We start from the raw sequence: 16227 nt of genomic DNA, 5'->3' as shown, positions 1-16227 counted from the left end.
ATAGGAACAAATGCCCTCCCGAAGTGGGAAGTAAAATACAAAAGAACCCCAAATGTAAATGGAGACAAAGAAGCCTTAAGAGAATACTGAGAAGGGCCAGCATCTGCCAACCCCATGTGACCAGTGAGAACGGTCCAGGCCCTTGGGGACTAGACCCAAACATGTGCCTGAGACCCTGTACCGCTCACACGGGCTGGAGTGACAGAAAACAGACTCATTCCGACTCACGGCCTCCCCTTACCAATGGCAGACCCTTCAGAGAGAGGTCAAGATGGCCCAACTCCAGCCGTTTCCAGCCAAACGCTAGAGGCAGGAACAGGAGAGGCTGGCAGGTATGCTCCAGAGGACAGACAGCTGGGAAAGCGTGTAGGGCTCTCAATGTTTTGGAGGAAGGTAAATTGGAATCTGACACCTACTAATTTCTTAGCCAGCAAACAAGACCATTAGTGGGCTAAGCCAGAACAACCTCTCTAAGATCCTCAATAGAGGCTATTCATTTGCTAATACAGTGTCAGTTGTTTAGCTGTTTTGCTTACTAAGTATTTTAATAAGGATCCATTTGCTCATTTCTCAAAAGTGCGCTGCACAGGTGATGTTATTGCCCAAGAGGTCGGACAACTTACTTGAGGTTGCCCAACCAGGAACTGGTAGGTCTGACTGCCTTGCTCAATGAACCGGCAAAATCTGTGACACTAGTCCTTCCTCTGAAGTCCACCGGACACCCATGCCAAAAAGTCCGGCCATTTTCCCCGCTCATCCACAGAACCCTAGACACATTGGGGGACAGGCTGATCAAAAGGTATGTAAACACAAAATTAAGAAGGCCAAATTCACATTGAAGCTGGGCTTTTTTACATCTTTTAAAAATAATAAATCCAATTCTAGTACTGGCATATAGGTTTAATGCCATTTCCTAATTATTTTAATGGTTTTAGCACTTCCCCCACAGAAAAATTACCTTTCCTTACCAAGAGAAATTAAATACCAGTAAGAATTTATTGGGTAAAACATTACGACATTTTGGAGAGCTACAGGTGATTTTAATGTATCAAGACTTTTTTGCTTTCAAGAACCAAATTTCACCCCACTGGAGGTACTGTCATCCTCCTGGGACAATGGCTTAAGCCACACCTAGCAAGAATGACCGAAGAGTGACAGGAAGCAGACTCATTCCAAACTCATCGCCTCTTACCAATGGCAACATCCTTAAGTTGGAAGAACGTTGATAAAAGGTACAAATGAGCCAGGCATGGTGGTGCACACTTTTAGTCCCAGCACTAGGGAGGCAGAGGCAGGCGGATCCTTGTGAGTTCAAGGCCAGCCTGGTCTACATGATGAGTTCCAGGACAGCTGGGACTACAGGGAGACCCTGTCTCAAAAAGACAAAAAAAAAAAAAAAAAAAAAAAAAAAAAAAAAAAAAAAAAAAGGTACAAATGAAAACCAAGATGGCAGGCTAGCATCTAGACATGTTTACTCCACCCACACCCACCAGCCCAGTCACCTGCCTGCAGGGTGAATGCCAGCAGCAGGGCGGGGTGGGGACAGACCTGTGCGTAACACTGAAGGAGGGGAGACAGGTTCACTTGGGAAAGCAAAAGCCATGAGTAACAACTGCCACTTTCAAATAATGGGAAAGTCCTCCATTACATGTACCAGGAGATTTACTGTCTATGGTTGGGGGGAGGACAAGTGGCGATCAGATTCTGGCTCAAGGTAAAAGATCCTTTGAACTAGAAGGCCCCACCGACAGAATGGAATGCCTTGCTAAGCATGGAAAGTATCCCTCACCACATCCCAGTGGATCGGGTGAGCCGAGGGCAATATAGAAGGGCCTGTTTCACTGAAGGAGAGAGGCTAGAGAGGTAACTTCCAGGTCATTTTTAAAACTGTAGGATTTTATATCTCAAAGGAATCCTACAAAATATTGAGGTTACTTTTAAATATCTTGAAACTCCCAAGTGGTAACCCTCTACCTTAAAATAAGAATCAACCCTACCAACTTTACAAACCTACCATTTGCAGAGTCCCCGAGTCTCTCTGGAAATTGTGATCTGTGGTTAAGTGGCTGTAATTTTTCCAATAGACTAGGCGGTCCTCCTGTTGCTATGGGAGGGACTGGTATTCTAGAGTCACTCTGAATGACATCATCCCAGTTTTCTTAAGAAAAATCAGAAGATGCCTAGCCTCTGAATAAGCCTACAAAACCGACACGGATTTACAGTATGATTGGACTACAGAGCCTTCTATTTCAAGAACACATTTTAGTTTTTCATTCAGCCCTAGTGAGCCCCTCTAAAGCTTTCATTTCCAACTGTGCGTTACAACCCATTAATGTGTCACAAAACCAATCCCAAAATCAATTGATCAGCATCTTTATTTTTTAAGTGAAACAGAACACACAGAATAGACTTAAGAAAACATCACAATGTACTGCAGCAGTGCAAGCACAAATACCATTGTGTGAAACTTTTGTTTCAAATTAAATATGTGTATCCATTTGTGTCATGATTCATTTATTTCTAGCCACAGTTGCCTTGAAAATCTAGAGTTTCAGACAAGAGACAACCATGCAGAAAGATCAGGTAGACAAGAGACTCTGGATGTTGATGATGAGTTTTAATGCCCCAGGCAACACCCACAGTCACACCTGGCTCCTCGGACAACTTGATCTTTGGGACTGGACTTTGCACAGAGTCAAGCAATTCACAGAAGCACAAGGCTATGTGGGCAGTGCTCCCACAGAAGTCTAGGGAGGAAGGTAAGATACCTACATTCCATATCAAAGTACTTTTTATTCTTAAATAAAAACTAATTTGCTCTGGCTCCCAAAAGGCTTTAATCCCAGGCCCCTGGTTCATTTCAAGAAATGGCTTCTTCATACAGGTCTAGCTTAAAACAGTGGCCGCATCACCATGGCCACCTCTAATCTGGGATATGTACAACTAGGTTTGTGCAGGCAGGGAAGTCGTGACAGAACCGCTTTGGTGGTGTGGACTGGACCATGTTTCCTCACTGGATTTTGGTGACTGCTTCATGGATGGAGGTAGCCACGTAATCCAGGTTTTTGGTGGTTAGGCCACACATGTTGATCCGACCGCTTGGCAGCAGATAGATGTGCTTTTCATTGATGAGATACTCAACCTGCTTAGCTGTTGAGAAGACGACAGAATGAGAACACAAGGGATCCTTTAAGCAGTGGACATTCAATGATTGCAGGAAGCTACAATTTACTATCTTTATCCTTAACATATACAAGCTAAACAAAAGAAGCCATTCTGTCCCATCAACAAATAGAAAACTACTCTCACTAGAACCTGGAAGGACTTAGTAGTTAACTTTCCAATTGTCAGAAAGTTCACAGTATGACTACTACTGAGGGGTAGTTTCTAATCTGGGACTGACTACCTCTCAACCAAACCTTGCACGTGACATTCAAGACACCGCTGTCAACTGAAAATAACCACCAGACATAAGGACATTCCATTGAGAGGGAAAAATGGTTGCCTGGTGCTTCCTCTTTCTTTTCCCCAGTCAGTCTGCTTACTGAGCACCAGTGACGACCGCCCTTTGACATGTCATTGTCACAACACACTGGACTAGATTCCATGCAGAGCGTACTTAATAAATGACGTGTGAAGGAGCCACCAGGTTGAAAAACTGCCAAGACCCCTGTGCATCAGATCTTCGTTTACTGTGTAGCTTCCCTCTGAACACAGGGATTCCCTATTTGCAGAAATACACCACATATGAAACAGGAAGGAACTGCCTGTGCTTCCTTAATCCTACAAGTCCTACAGTGATTTTTTGCTTTATTTCAAATCTGATGAATTCTAGTGGATTTTTCTGTTTAATTAGCACCTTGAAGATAGGGAATAATAAAACCGTATGAACCACAGAGGCAAACCCAACACATTAGGCAGTGTTCTGAGCACTTCAATATTCTTTTATGTGCTTGTTTTGTTTTTGAAGACAGAGTCTCACTATATAGCCCTGGCTGGCCTAGAACTCAATAGGTAGACCAGGCTAGTCTTAAACTCAGAGATCTACCTGCCTCGGTCTCCCTCATGCTGGGATTAAAGACATGTACCACCACACCTGGTTCACTTCAGTATTCTTGGTAATAACCTTATCCCTGTTCTACAGATGGGGCACAGAAAAATTCACTGGTCTTCCCAAGACCACAAGCTGATGAGTGGTGGATGTCACTTTTCAGCTCATGCTGGACTCTTCACTACAACGCTGCACTTGTCCCTCTGTGAAAGTGACAAACCTGGACTCTGTGCAGTCTCCTGCCAATACTCCAAACAAGCAAGCAGGCAAGCAAGCAAGCAAACAAACAGGAAAAGCCTCAGAAGTCACCTTGACTGTAAATGTCATCACAATGTAATGTAATCACAATGACAATCTGTAGGTGTAAATGACATTCATCCAAAGAGAACAAGCCAGCCTCCCAGCCAGCAGACCCAAAGGCACACTGGGGCTTACAAACGCCTACTCGGAGGCATCCCTTCTCATAAGGGCTCTTTTTTTCTTTCTTTTTCTTTTTTTCAATAGAAAATAAGACCTCTACTTTTAGGGAGGAATTTGAGGCACAAGTATATTTGAGGCACTAGTAGTTCTGAATTCTTCCTTAGAAAAAGATCAATGTCCACCTATCTAATTTTTCGTACTATAATTCTGGGATGTTCACAAATCTAAAGCACATCCTTAGACGCCAGGCTAAAAGCCCCTGTCCTGACAGAAATATTGTAGAGCCGGGCATGGTGATGCATGCCTTTAATCCCAGCACTCGGGAGGCAGAGGCAGGCAGATCTCTGTGAGTTCAAGGCCAGCCTGGTCTACATAGTGAGTTCCGGGACAGCTGGGGCTACAGGGAGACCCTGTCTCAAAAGACAAAAAAAAAAAAAGAAATATTGTAACATTAGAGAATTGCAGAAACTAGGTGGTGGGCAGATAGGGGTCCACTGTGTGATTACTGCAGTTTTCTGTAAGATTTCTTAATAAAATGATGGAAGGAAAAACTAAAAGAAAAAAAGGTGATGTCAAGTGCTAAGAATAGAGTTAAGAACAGAGGTTTGTTCTCACCTCTTTTCAAGTTATAATAAAATTATTTTCCTACTCTGGATAGTAGGGGAAGAAGACTTTTTATAGGGCAACATCCCTGCCTGGGAACTCAGAGGATGACTACACCAATGCTCGTTTCTAGTATGCCTAATATCGCTATGATTGCATAAGAATGACTTTTCTTAATCAGACGACCTAATTCTCGATTTCACAATCTTGAATACCTTCAGCTGAGCCATTCCTTTATTCCTTTACTTCCTGAGGTCACCTCAATTTTAGCCCAAAGTATTCTGAGGGGGTCTATAAGACTATCTTACCACTTCCTTCTATTTATTTCCTTTGGCTTTTTCTAAGTCCATTTCAAGCTAGCACTCTGATGGCCCTGGCCCTAATGTGCTGGAGCATCCAATGTCCTGCCTACAACAAGCCAACACACAGTCCCTCCCTAGAGCCATCAAGCATACAGACAAGTGGCCAGTCTGCACCAGACTAACAGCAGGTGTCCAGCAGGTGCTCAAGAATTACTTATTAAGTAAAGTACCTCTATCATCATAAGGGGCCCCTGATCGCTATATATGCCAGGCTAACAGCTGGCTACAATCACACATGGTTGCCACTAAACCTCCAATGAGCTTTTAATTCTAACTACCTACCTAGTATTTTTATTTATGAAATGAATGGATAACTGCATTTTAAAAATTATTTTTATTTTATGTGTATTTGTGTATTGCCTGATTGTAGGTAAGTGCACCCGTGTCATGCAATGCCCACGGAGGTCAGAAGAGACTGTCGGATCCCCTGGACTGGAATTACGGACAGTTGTTAGCTGCCATGTAGGTTCTGGGGTTCGAACCCGGGTCTTCTGCAAGAACAACCAGTGTTCTTAACCACTGAGCCATCTCTCCAGCCCCTAACTTTGCATTAAAAAAAAAAAAATTATTTTATTTTATGTGTATGAGTGTATTGCCTACATGTAGGTAGGTGGACCATGTCATGCAATGCCTGCAGAGATCAGAAGCGGGTGTCAGATCCCCTGAAACTGGAGTTATGGACAGTTGTTAGCCACCACATGGGTGCTGGGAGTTGAACCTGGGTCCTCTACAAGAGTAGCCAGTGCTCTTAACTGCTGAGCCATCTCTCCAGCCCCAGCCTTTTTTTTTTTTTTTTTTTTTGAGGCTAATACCTTGAGACTAGGAAAGACTGGTTAGGAATTTTGATCCCTAAAGAATCATATGTAATATTAACAAGGTAAAGCCAAAAGGTATTTGGCAATTTGGAGAGACTGTCCATAAATTAAGGTTCCAAGCTACAAATCCTGTTATTTCCCAGCTGGCTCCAAGCTACTTCCTAACCCACAAAAACGAAATTATCTAAATCATGAGTCAGTAGGGCAGACCACAACAATGCTCTTGAGATTCAAGATTGAGAAAACCTAACTTGTCCCCATCCAAAGTAATGTCTGACCAATTAGGAAACAGCTGGCTAAGTGCTGCATCTCTGTGCCATACACATGTTCAAGGGGGTAGAGGCCACTTACGGTTCAACCCAGTAAAGCTAAACATGCCAATCTGCTCAGTGATGTGAGACCAGGTTCCAGGAGTCTTGAGGGCTTCTAACCGTGCCCTGAGTTCAGACCTCATTGTCAGAATCCGGTCAGCCATTGTCTTCACATTACCTGTCCTGCAGCACAGACAGTGGTATAAATACCCATCCACACAGGAGAGATGGTTCACAAAAATGCATAGGTTCAAAAACTGTAATTTAAACTACAAGCTGAACATGGGATCACAACCTGTCTATTAGAGGACACGGATACCTGGAAAGGTGAATGAGCAGCCAGAGACACAGACTTAGAGGGAAGGCAGCAAGGCCTGTGCTTACTGATGGAGCCTAGGATTACTCTCAGTATGCCTGCTGCAATACCACTAACGTTTCTATTCAGGTGTCCCTGTGGTGCTGACACAGACAGGAGAAGATAGTCCACTAGGCCTAGTAGATATACTTAATGTACATTTCACTATTACATGAAAGCTGTTCTGCTCTAAAATAAGATAGAATACAGAAGTCTTCACCCTTATCTACAGTTTCACTTCCGGTGGTTTCAGCCATCTATGGTTAACCACAGGCAGAAAACATTAAGTAGAAAATTCCAGAAGTAAAGGCTTTGTAAGTTTGAAATCGCTTTTATTATGTATATTGTTACAATGGTTCCATTTCCTTACTGGCTATAATTACTAACCCTTTTGCTATGCCTAATCTGTAAGTGAAATTTTATCATAGGTATTTAAGCATAGGAAAAAATAGCACAGACAAAGTTCAGAACCCCATAGGGTTCTTGAAACATATCCCCTGTGGATATGGGGGTGCTATTATATATGTAAATTAGAGACAAGGAAGAGCCCCCAAATGGTCATACTCCCTGAAAGCTATTCTAGTCTATCAGGAATTTCTTCCTGTTTTCCAACTTTAAGGGAGGAAGACTGGGTGAAAAGGGAGTGGAAGCTACACCACTCACTGGGTGCCTCCGACCCCAAGAAAAAAGAAAGAAACCTAGTTAGATGCCGTGGAACAGTTAAGCTCTGCATTCCCACCCCTTACCCATCAGGCTTCAAGCCCCCTACCATTCCTTAAAGAGCTCAGGGTTGGAGAGAGTAGAGGCCACGATTCGTGCTCCCTGGGCGGGGGGATTGGACCAAGTAACTCGCACAATCTTCTCCATCTGGGAAAGGACTCGCTTGATGCTGTCGGATTCTTTACCAACCACAGTCAGATTCCCCACTCGCTCATCTAGAGAAAAGATAAGAATCAGACTTAGCTGCTGATGGGGTATTGGGGGACGGGTAGATAGGGCTTCGACTCTGGAAAGCACTCACTGTAGAGCCCGAAGTTCTTGGAGAAGGACTGGGCACAGAAGAGCTCGAAGCCTTCAGACACAAAATAGCGAATAGCCCACGCATCTTTCTCTAGGTCTCCAGATGCAAAGCCCTGATAGGCTGAGTCAAAGAAGGGGAACAGAAAACGGCGCTGCGAGGAAGAAAGGAAATCAGGACAGGAAATCCACTGGAAGCACCCTCAGACATAGGCCCTGCCATCCCCAGCTGGTGCCTACAAGGAACTTCTCTGAACTTTCTTGTCTGTACACATTCATCCACCTGCCACTTTATATTTAATTCTGTTTTACTGAATATCAAGTCGCAAACAGCTATCTCGGTAAACCTTGCTTAACAGCACATTGTACTAAGGTATGAAAATAGAGCTTTGTCAACTGGCTTATTTTTGAAGTTTGTAGAGACTGTCCTGTGTCAGTGGCTCCTTCTCCATGAATTCCTGGTGTGGTAAGTTAACTGAAGCTTGGCATCCACAAGGCCTCCTCAACCTCAGAGCTATACTACCCTACTCAAGACAAAGCAGGCAGAGTGCCTCTATTCTGACCACTCTCATCTCAAAGAGCTACCCATGCTGAACCTCCGGCTCCTTCTGGACATTCTGAGTGGACACCACTTCTCTCCCCTGAACTGTCCAAACCAAAGACCCAAGTGTACCTTGACCCCAACTTCTGCAGTTCATCCCCCACATCCAATCACACCAGCCCGTCAGTGCTGCCTCCTGAGGACCTGCTGGCACCTCATTTCCCCACTGCCGCCCACTTCATTCGGCTGCTGCCAACTCCTACTTGGACACTGGCGTCATCTACCTGCTTTTTCAGCTGTGTCATCTTGCCTCCCTCTGATCCATTCCATGCCGTGTTACCAGGGTGATCGTTAAGACAATGCACGTCAAGGCTAGTCCTGTTTACTCTCTAACATCACTTGCCCTCTGAAGTTCCTCAGAACTCCAGGCAGTAACAAGAATGTCCTTACTTCCCTCGTGACCATGCTCTGCCTTCTGCCAGCTTTCCATCTGCTCCCTCCTGCCAATGTCTTCTCAGATCCTCTTCCTACAAGATTCAACACTGAAACTTCTTCTTCCAGAAAGGATTTCAGCCACGACTAGCACTAAAGCCTGGGCTATGGACCCCACAGTGCTCATCCACACCGCATTCCAGAGTATCCTAACTATCCTAGAACTGAATTGGTCTTCCAAAACAGCTATGCACTCTGAGGGCAGGAGCCACATCTGCTTTGTTCACTACCAAGTCCCAACGATACCCAGTGCAAACAAAGTTCCTCAGTAAGTATCCCATAAGCACAGTAATGGAGAATACACACATCTGGAACTAGACTCTAACATAGAAAGTAATCCTAAAGAAATAAGTGTTATTACAGAATTAACTCAGGTAAGAAATCTGAAATAAACCTAAGTCCGCAACTGATTTACCCAATCCCCAAGATGACAAATCCATGGAAGGATATGGCTCTGAAGAGTGAGGCTACGAAACATCAAATGGTATGTATACAAAGAAATAAAAAGCCACCGAAGTATGATGCAAAACAGTATTAACAAATGACTCTGTAAAATACATATGCATTTTAAAAGCTACACACACACACACACATACATACACACACACACACACACACACACACACACACACACACCATTTTATTCACCAAAACACTAACAGTATCTGAGTAATAGGATTTATTTTTCTTTGGACTTTACTCCATCTTTCAGATTGTCCAATAAGCAGACTATGCTTTTGAATGCATTAAACATCACATCCTGTTTAGCACAGATGCTGCAGAAGAGCAGTTACCTTCATGACAGCAGCAATCTTCTTCCACTGTTCTGGGGTCGGGTCAGTCCCAGTTGGGTTGTGTGCACAGGCGTGGAGGACAAAGATGGAGAACTCGGGAGCATTCTGAGGAGAAGGAGGCTGCATCAGCTCTGACACAACAGGGTCATCAGGAGACAGTCAGCAGCACACAGGTCAGCATTAAAGGACAAAGAGTAAACTGTATTCTTAGAGTTCTTTCATGTCTCTATGAGATCCCTTTTTTACATGCCTATTTTAGAATCCACTGTCTGGTTTGGAGAAAAGCCTCAGACTCTCACATATCAACTAATCCAAAAGCTTTCCCTGCTGTTCCAATAGCACAGCGTTCTCTTTGCTTTTCTTCTAAATCACCCACCTCCAGATCATTCAGGAAACCCTGGAGGTCAAGGCCTCTCTTCTCTGCATCCCAGTAATGATAGGTCCGAATGTCTTTAAAGCCAGCAGCAGAAAACACAGCATTATGGTTCTCTGCAAAGCAAGGAGGCAAAACAAGTGCTTTTACAAATCCAGGGAGGTACAGTAGGAGGGATGCAGGTCAGCCTCAGGGACCTCAGGCTGCGTCCACTCGGCGTCATGGAGGTTAGAAATTGAGTTATGGTACCCAAAACAGACCCAGCCCATTCATAAAACTCAAGACTCAAGGCCTGTTACAGTGCCACTTTCTGCACCCACCTTTGCCCCGCCTCTAGGGAGTCTCAGCATAGACTAAAATACAAGACTACCAAATACAAAACTACCAAGAATCTTGGGGAAGGTATTCCTAACTGGAATTTGAGCTGGAGGTTTGTCAGGTACTGCCATAATCCAGTGCTCAAGGACTCCCCAAGGCCAGCTTTTCCAAGGCTAGATTGTTTTTCATATAGCCAGGGAGCATCATTAGGTTATCCCTTCTGGTTTCTCTGCTTCTCTCGAGCAGCTTAAGAGACTCACCCCAGGTTGGCGAGGATACGTAGATGGGTGTGTTCTTGTTGTCTGTGCCATTGTACCATCGCCCTAGGAAGTCAGCTCCAATCCGAAGTGCACCTGTTCCTCCCAAACACTGCACACCTCCAACCTGAAAGACAAGATGCAGGAGGGCAGGTTGACAGTGGTGAGATCAGATAATGTTACCAAGAGTCAGACAGTAACAAGAACTTCCTTTGTGCCTGTTCGATGCTAAGCTCCTTAAGCATGTGAGTTCATCAAAACTTACAGTTACATGAAGGTCCTATTATCTGCTCATGTTTACAAATAAGGAAACTGAGAGATGGAGAGGCCAGAAAGATGGAGCACCCTGTTCAAAGTCACCAGCCACTGAGCAGGGTCAGGTCTTAAACTGACTCCAGGGGGAGCTTCCATTCAGAACACCAGGTAGAAGGACATAGGCCATGTTAGTGAGTGCCTTGGAAGGGAAACCCATCTGTTCAGCACACATCCCAAGATCAAGACTTCCCTACAGCAGGAGTCTGAAAAGTACTTCTGGCCAGTCTTGTCTTCTTCTCTTCCCCTCAAATGCAGGTTTATTAATCCTAAGAAATCTGTTCTAGCAAAACAAAGAGGATATACAGAGTCTTTTTTCCTTAGTTTCCTCTCAACTTACAGTGACCTAATATGGGCAACGATAAAAGTCCTTTAGCCTTGAGCCTACGCCCCTTCCTGCTGCCACTGCTGATGCCAGAAAGAGCCCAACGAGTCTGGTGAGTAAGCCTGATCTGGCCCACGGGGTCACCATCCTGCTGCTTTGAGACCAGCCCTATTCGCACTGCTCTGGGACTAATATCTACTTGGCTAAGCTAGTTAGAACTGGCCCACCTTGTTGCCACTGGCTGTCCTGGGCCTAGACCCCTTCACCCTGCTGGCTGGCCTGGAACCATCTGTCCCAGTAAAAAAATCAAAAGAACCCGAAGCACAGACCAACTACCTATTCATACCAGATCAGAAAGCAACCAATCTATGGTGACAATAAAACACAACCCAACTTCAACTCAACAAAGGCAGCTAGAAGTTCATATCAGACCAGCTAACAAAAGAAATCCATATGCCCAGGTTACAACACAAAAACATAAATAATATGAACAATCAAGAGAATACGTCCCTACCAAATCCCACCAGTCCTAGAAACATATTCTACAATGAGAACTATCCAGAGGAACCCAAGGACACAGAATTTAAAAGAATAATCATGAACATGATCAAAGAATTCAACAACTTGTAAAGAACACACAAATAACTCCAAGAATTCAAGGAATTACAGAATAAACGCCTCACTGAAGCTCAAGAAAATACAAATAGATGGGTGAATGGAATGACAAAGATAATTCAGGATTTGAAGAGTGAATTCACTAAAGAGACAGCAATATTGAAAGAAAACAGGCTGAAATGAAGATGGAATCGAAAATCTCAATAAGCCAATTTGAAACAGGAGAAAGCCTCACCAGACGAATGAATCAAATGGAAAACAGACCATCAAGACTGGGAGATAAAGTTGAAGAATTGGAACACTCAATCAAAGAATATGAAAAAAAAAAAAAACAAAAACGAAAAACAGGAATAGAATATGCAGAAAATGTGGGACACTGTGGAAAGACCAAATCTAGGCATACAGGAAGGATAAGAATCTCGGACCAGCCAGGCGTGGTTGTGCACGCCTTTAATCCCAGCACTTGGGAGGCAGAGGCAGGTGGATCTTTGTGAGTTCGAGGCCAGCCTGGTCTACATAGTGAGTTTCAGGACAGCTGGGGCTACAGGGAGATCCTGTCTCAAAAAGACAAAAAAAAAACCAACAACAAAAAAAAGAATCTCGGACCAATGGCATTGACCAGATCCTCAACAGAACTATAGAAGAAAACTTCCTTAAAGAAAGACACACCCATACAGATACAAAAAGCACACAGAACACCAAATAGGACCACAACAGAAACTTCCCACAGCATCTTCTAGTAAAAACACTAAATGTACAAAACAAGAGAGGGCACTGAAAGCTGCAAGAGAAAAACAAGTCACGTATAAAGGAAAACCCGTCAGAATTACAGCTGACTTTGCAATGCAAACTATAAAAGCTAAAGAGCCTGGAGCAAAGTATTCCAAATTTAAATGAGCATAGATGCCAACATAGAATATTTTACCCGGCAAATCTATCTTTTATAGTTTAAGGGGAAAGAAAAATCTTCCATGATACAAATAGACTTAAAGAGAATATGCAAAGCAATACAAAAGACTGAAGAAAGAATAACCATACCCAAGAAGCTATAGAAAGAAAACAAATGAAGTTTTAACTGCAGAAACACAAAACAGGACTAAGAACACGAACTGAAAATAAAATAGCAATAATCAACACAACTTTCAATAATAAGTTTATTAATGGCCTCAACTCCCTCATAAAAAACACAAACTAGCTCAGTGGATTAAGAAACACAGTATGCAGGCTGGAGAGATGGCTCAGGGGTTAAGAGCACTGGCTGTTCTTGCAGAGGACCTGGGTTTGGTTCCCAGCACCCACATGGCAGCTAACAACTGTTGGTAACTCCAGTTCCAGATATGACACCCTCTTCGGACTTCCACAGGTACTGCACTTCACAGGTACACTGACACACAGGCAATAAAGCTAACCAAAGATATTAAAGACCTCTACAATGAAAACTTTAAATCTTTAAAGAGATTGAGGAAGACATAAGGAGATGAAAAGACCTCTTGTGTTCATGGATTGGTAGAATTAATATTGTGACAATGACCATCTTGTCAAAAGCAATTTATAGATTCAATGTAATCCTAATCAAAATCCCCATGATATTCTTCACAGAAATAGAAAAAAAAAATCCTAAAATTCATATGGAATCACAAAAGACTGAATAACCAAAGAAATCGTGAGCACAAAAAAGCAATGCTAGGAACTTTACTATCCCAGATCTCAAACTATATTACAGAACTATGGTAATAAAACAGCACGGTACTAGCACAAAAACAGACATGTAGATCAATGGAACAAAATAGAAGACCCAAACATGAGTACATTCAATTTCATCCACCTGATATCTGACAAATGTGCTAAGAACACACACTAGAGGAAAGATAGCATCTTCAACAAATGGTGCTGGCAAAATTGAATCTCCATGTGTAGAAGAATGAAATTAGGCCCATATCTATCATCCTGCACAAAAAATTAACTCCAAATGGATCAAAGACCTCAATGTGAAACATGAAACTCCAAAACTATTAGAAGAAAACATAGGCAGCACCCTACAAGGTAGAGGTACAGAAAAGGACTTTCTAAAGTAGACATCAGTAACTCAGGAATTAAGGTCAACAGCTAACAAATGGGACCTCATTAACCTAAAAATCTTCTGTACAGCAAAGGAAACAACTGAGTGAAAAGGAAGCCCACAGAGTGGGAGAAAATTTTCACCAGCTATACATTTGACAGAGAATTAATATCCAGAATACACAAAGAACTCAGAAAACAAAGAATCAAGAAAACAAATGACCCAATCTGAACAGAGAGCTCTCAAAAGAAGAAATAAGAATGGTCAAGAAACACCTTAAAAAGTGTTCAACATCCTTAGTAATTAGCGAAATGTAACTCAAAACTATTCTAAAACGTCATCTTACCCCAGTCAGAATGGCTAAGATCAAGAACAGAAATGACCCAAATGCTAACAAGGATGTGGGGAAAGAGGAACCCTTATTCACTGCCGGTGGGACTGCAAACTGGTGCAGCTAGTGTGCAAATCGGTGTGGAGAACTCTTCAAAAACTAAAAATGAGCCAGACGTGGTGACACATGCTTTTAATCCCAGAACTCAGGAGGCAGAGGCAGGCGGATCTCTGTGAGTTCAAGGCCAGCCTGGTCTACATAATGAGTTCCAGGATATCTGGGGCTACAAGGGAGACCCTGTCTCAAAGAGACCAAAAAAAAAAAAAAAAAAAAAAAAAAAAGACTAAAAATGAATCTACCATATGATCTGGTTATACCCCTCCTTGGCATGTACCCAAAGGACTCATCGTACTGCAGAGATACTTGTGCATCCCTGTTTGTTGCTGCTCTTTTCACAAGAGCTAAGAAACTGAAACGGCTGGAGAGATGGGTCAGCAGTTGAGAGCACTGACTGCTCTTGCAGAGGATCCAGGTTCAATTCCCAGCACCCACAAGGTGGCTAACAACCATCTGTAACTCCAGTTCCAGGGTATCTGACACCCTCTTCTGACCTCCATGGGCATAGCATGACACGGGTGCACCTACCTACATGCAAGCAAAACACCTATACACATTAAATAAAAATAAAAAATAAAAAGAAACAAATGGAAACAACCTAAATGGTCCCTCAACTGATGAATAGATAATGAAACACTGGTACACTTACACAATAGAGTTCTACTCAGTGGTAAAGAAAAATGAAATTGAGAGTGCCTGTTCTGGCCTACCTCTGCATAGGGGCTGAGAACTCAGGGGACCGCCCAAGAGCACCTGGATCCTGCCCCCACGTGGTAAAGCTTTTGAGAGGGAACTGACACTGATTCTAGCCACTCCAACAACTATCATAGTGCCTGAAAACAGATCCTGAGTCCATCACACTCGAGTCCAGCCTTGGCAGACAAAAGAAAAATGAGGAGGAACCCAAAAGAGGGATGCTTTTGGAAGCTCTCATCAAGAAATCTCAATGGACTCTGATATGAATATTTGAAATTTGCCCTGTTCTGACTTTTTTTCTGGTTCCCTGTCTAGAACTTGTAATGCTAACTACTCTTGCCTTTACTTTTCCTTCACATCCTGTATTCACTAGTCAAGGACCTTCTTTTCTCCCTACAGATAAGAGTTATGCAATTTGGGAGTCTTTTAGATAGACCCACTGAAGGGGTACTCCAATTACCTCATCCTGCATCCCTGTTCAGCATGGAAGAAGCCAGAGCAGTCTGCATCCCAGTTCCCTATCGATAATTTGGGTAACCTCTTCAGAGGATGATGGTGTGATAAGAATAGGAGGTAGGTCTCCCAGCCCGCTCTCTTTCCTCCCAGCCCGCTCTCTTTCCTCCCACCCCGCTCTCTTTCCTCACACCCTGCTCTCTTTCCTCCCACCCCGCTCTCTGGTGTACCCTAGGGTTTGTATACTGATGGGTGCACATGGTTACACAATAAATACCAGCAGAATAAATAAGTGAAAAAAAAAAAAAAAAAAAAAAGAATAGGAGGTAGGAATTGGCTAGGCAATTAGGGTAAAAATACCCCCAAAGAAAAGTAGCCAGTTTCTTGGCTAAAAGTCAATATGTCCTTGGGCCTCATAGCAACATACTCTGTTCCAAAGGGCAAAAATGTCAAAAATATTTGGGAGCTCTTATGTAATCCCTAAAAGATTTTAAGGTTACCTCTTCAGAGAGGGGACTATTAGAGTAGCAAAAAGCCCGAAAGAAAGACAGAAAGATAAGAAAGAGAGAGAGAGAGAGAGAGAGAGAGAGAGAGAGAGAGAGAGAGAGAG

At 43.2% G+C, this 16227-nt stretch overlaps 2 protein-coding genes across 7 annotated transcripts in view; one reads left to right on the top strand and one right to left on the bottom strand.

Annotated features, from left to right (window-relative positions):
* Cnnm1 (cyclin and CBS domain divalent metal cation transport mediator 1) overlaps positions 1–4846 on the top strand; it is a 68452-nt gene extending 63606 nt beyond the window's left edge. For 3 of the 6 annotated variants that reach the window (XM_008831943.2, XM_029563020.1, XM_029563024.1), the window contains one exon: positions 4145–4844. In XM_008831943.2, the coding sequence (XP_008830165.1) occupies positions 4145–4260 (116 nt within the window). In that variant the 3' untranslated portion in view covers positions 4261–4844. Of the gene's footprint in view, positions 1–4144 lie in introns of all 6 variants that reach the window. The other 3 variants (XM_029563019.1, XM_029563018.1, XM_029563028.1) reach the window with 2 other exon arrangements.
* Got1 (glutamic-oxaloacetic transaminase 1) overlaps positions 2358–16227 on the bottom strand; it is a 31666-nt gene continuing 17796 nt past the window's right edge. Inside the window, exons 3-9 of the mRNA XM_008831946.2 lie at positions 10713–10836; positions 10138–10250; positions 9762–9866; positions 7939–8089; positions 7687–7852; positions 6603–6745; positions 2358–3150 (exon numbers count right to left, since the gene is read on the bottom strand). Of these exons, the coding sequence (XP_008830168.1) occupies positions 3011–3150; positions 6603–6745; positions 7687–7852; positions 7939–8089; positions 9762–9866; positions 10138–10250; positions 10713–10836 (942 nt within the window). The 3' untranslated portion in view covers positions 2358–3010. The remainder of the gene's footprint in view (positions 3151–6602; positions 6746–7686; positions 7853–7938; positions 8090–9761; positions 9867–10137; positions 10251–10712; positions 10837–16227) is intronic.

Source organism: Nannospalax galili, unplaced genomic scaffold (assembly GCF_000622305.1).
Source record: "Nannospalax galili isolate Female #2095 unplaced genomic scaffold, S.galili_v1.0 scaffold875, whole genome shotgun sequence".
NCBI lineage: Eukaryota > Metazoa > Chordata > Mammalia > Rodentia > Spalacidae > Nannospalax > Nannospalax galili.
This window is presented reverse-complemented; position numbering and strand designations above follow the sequence as displayed.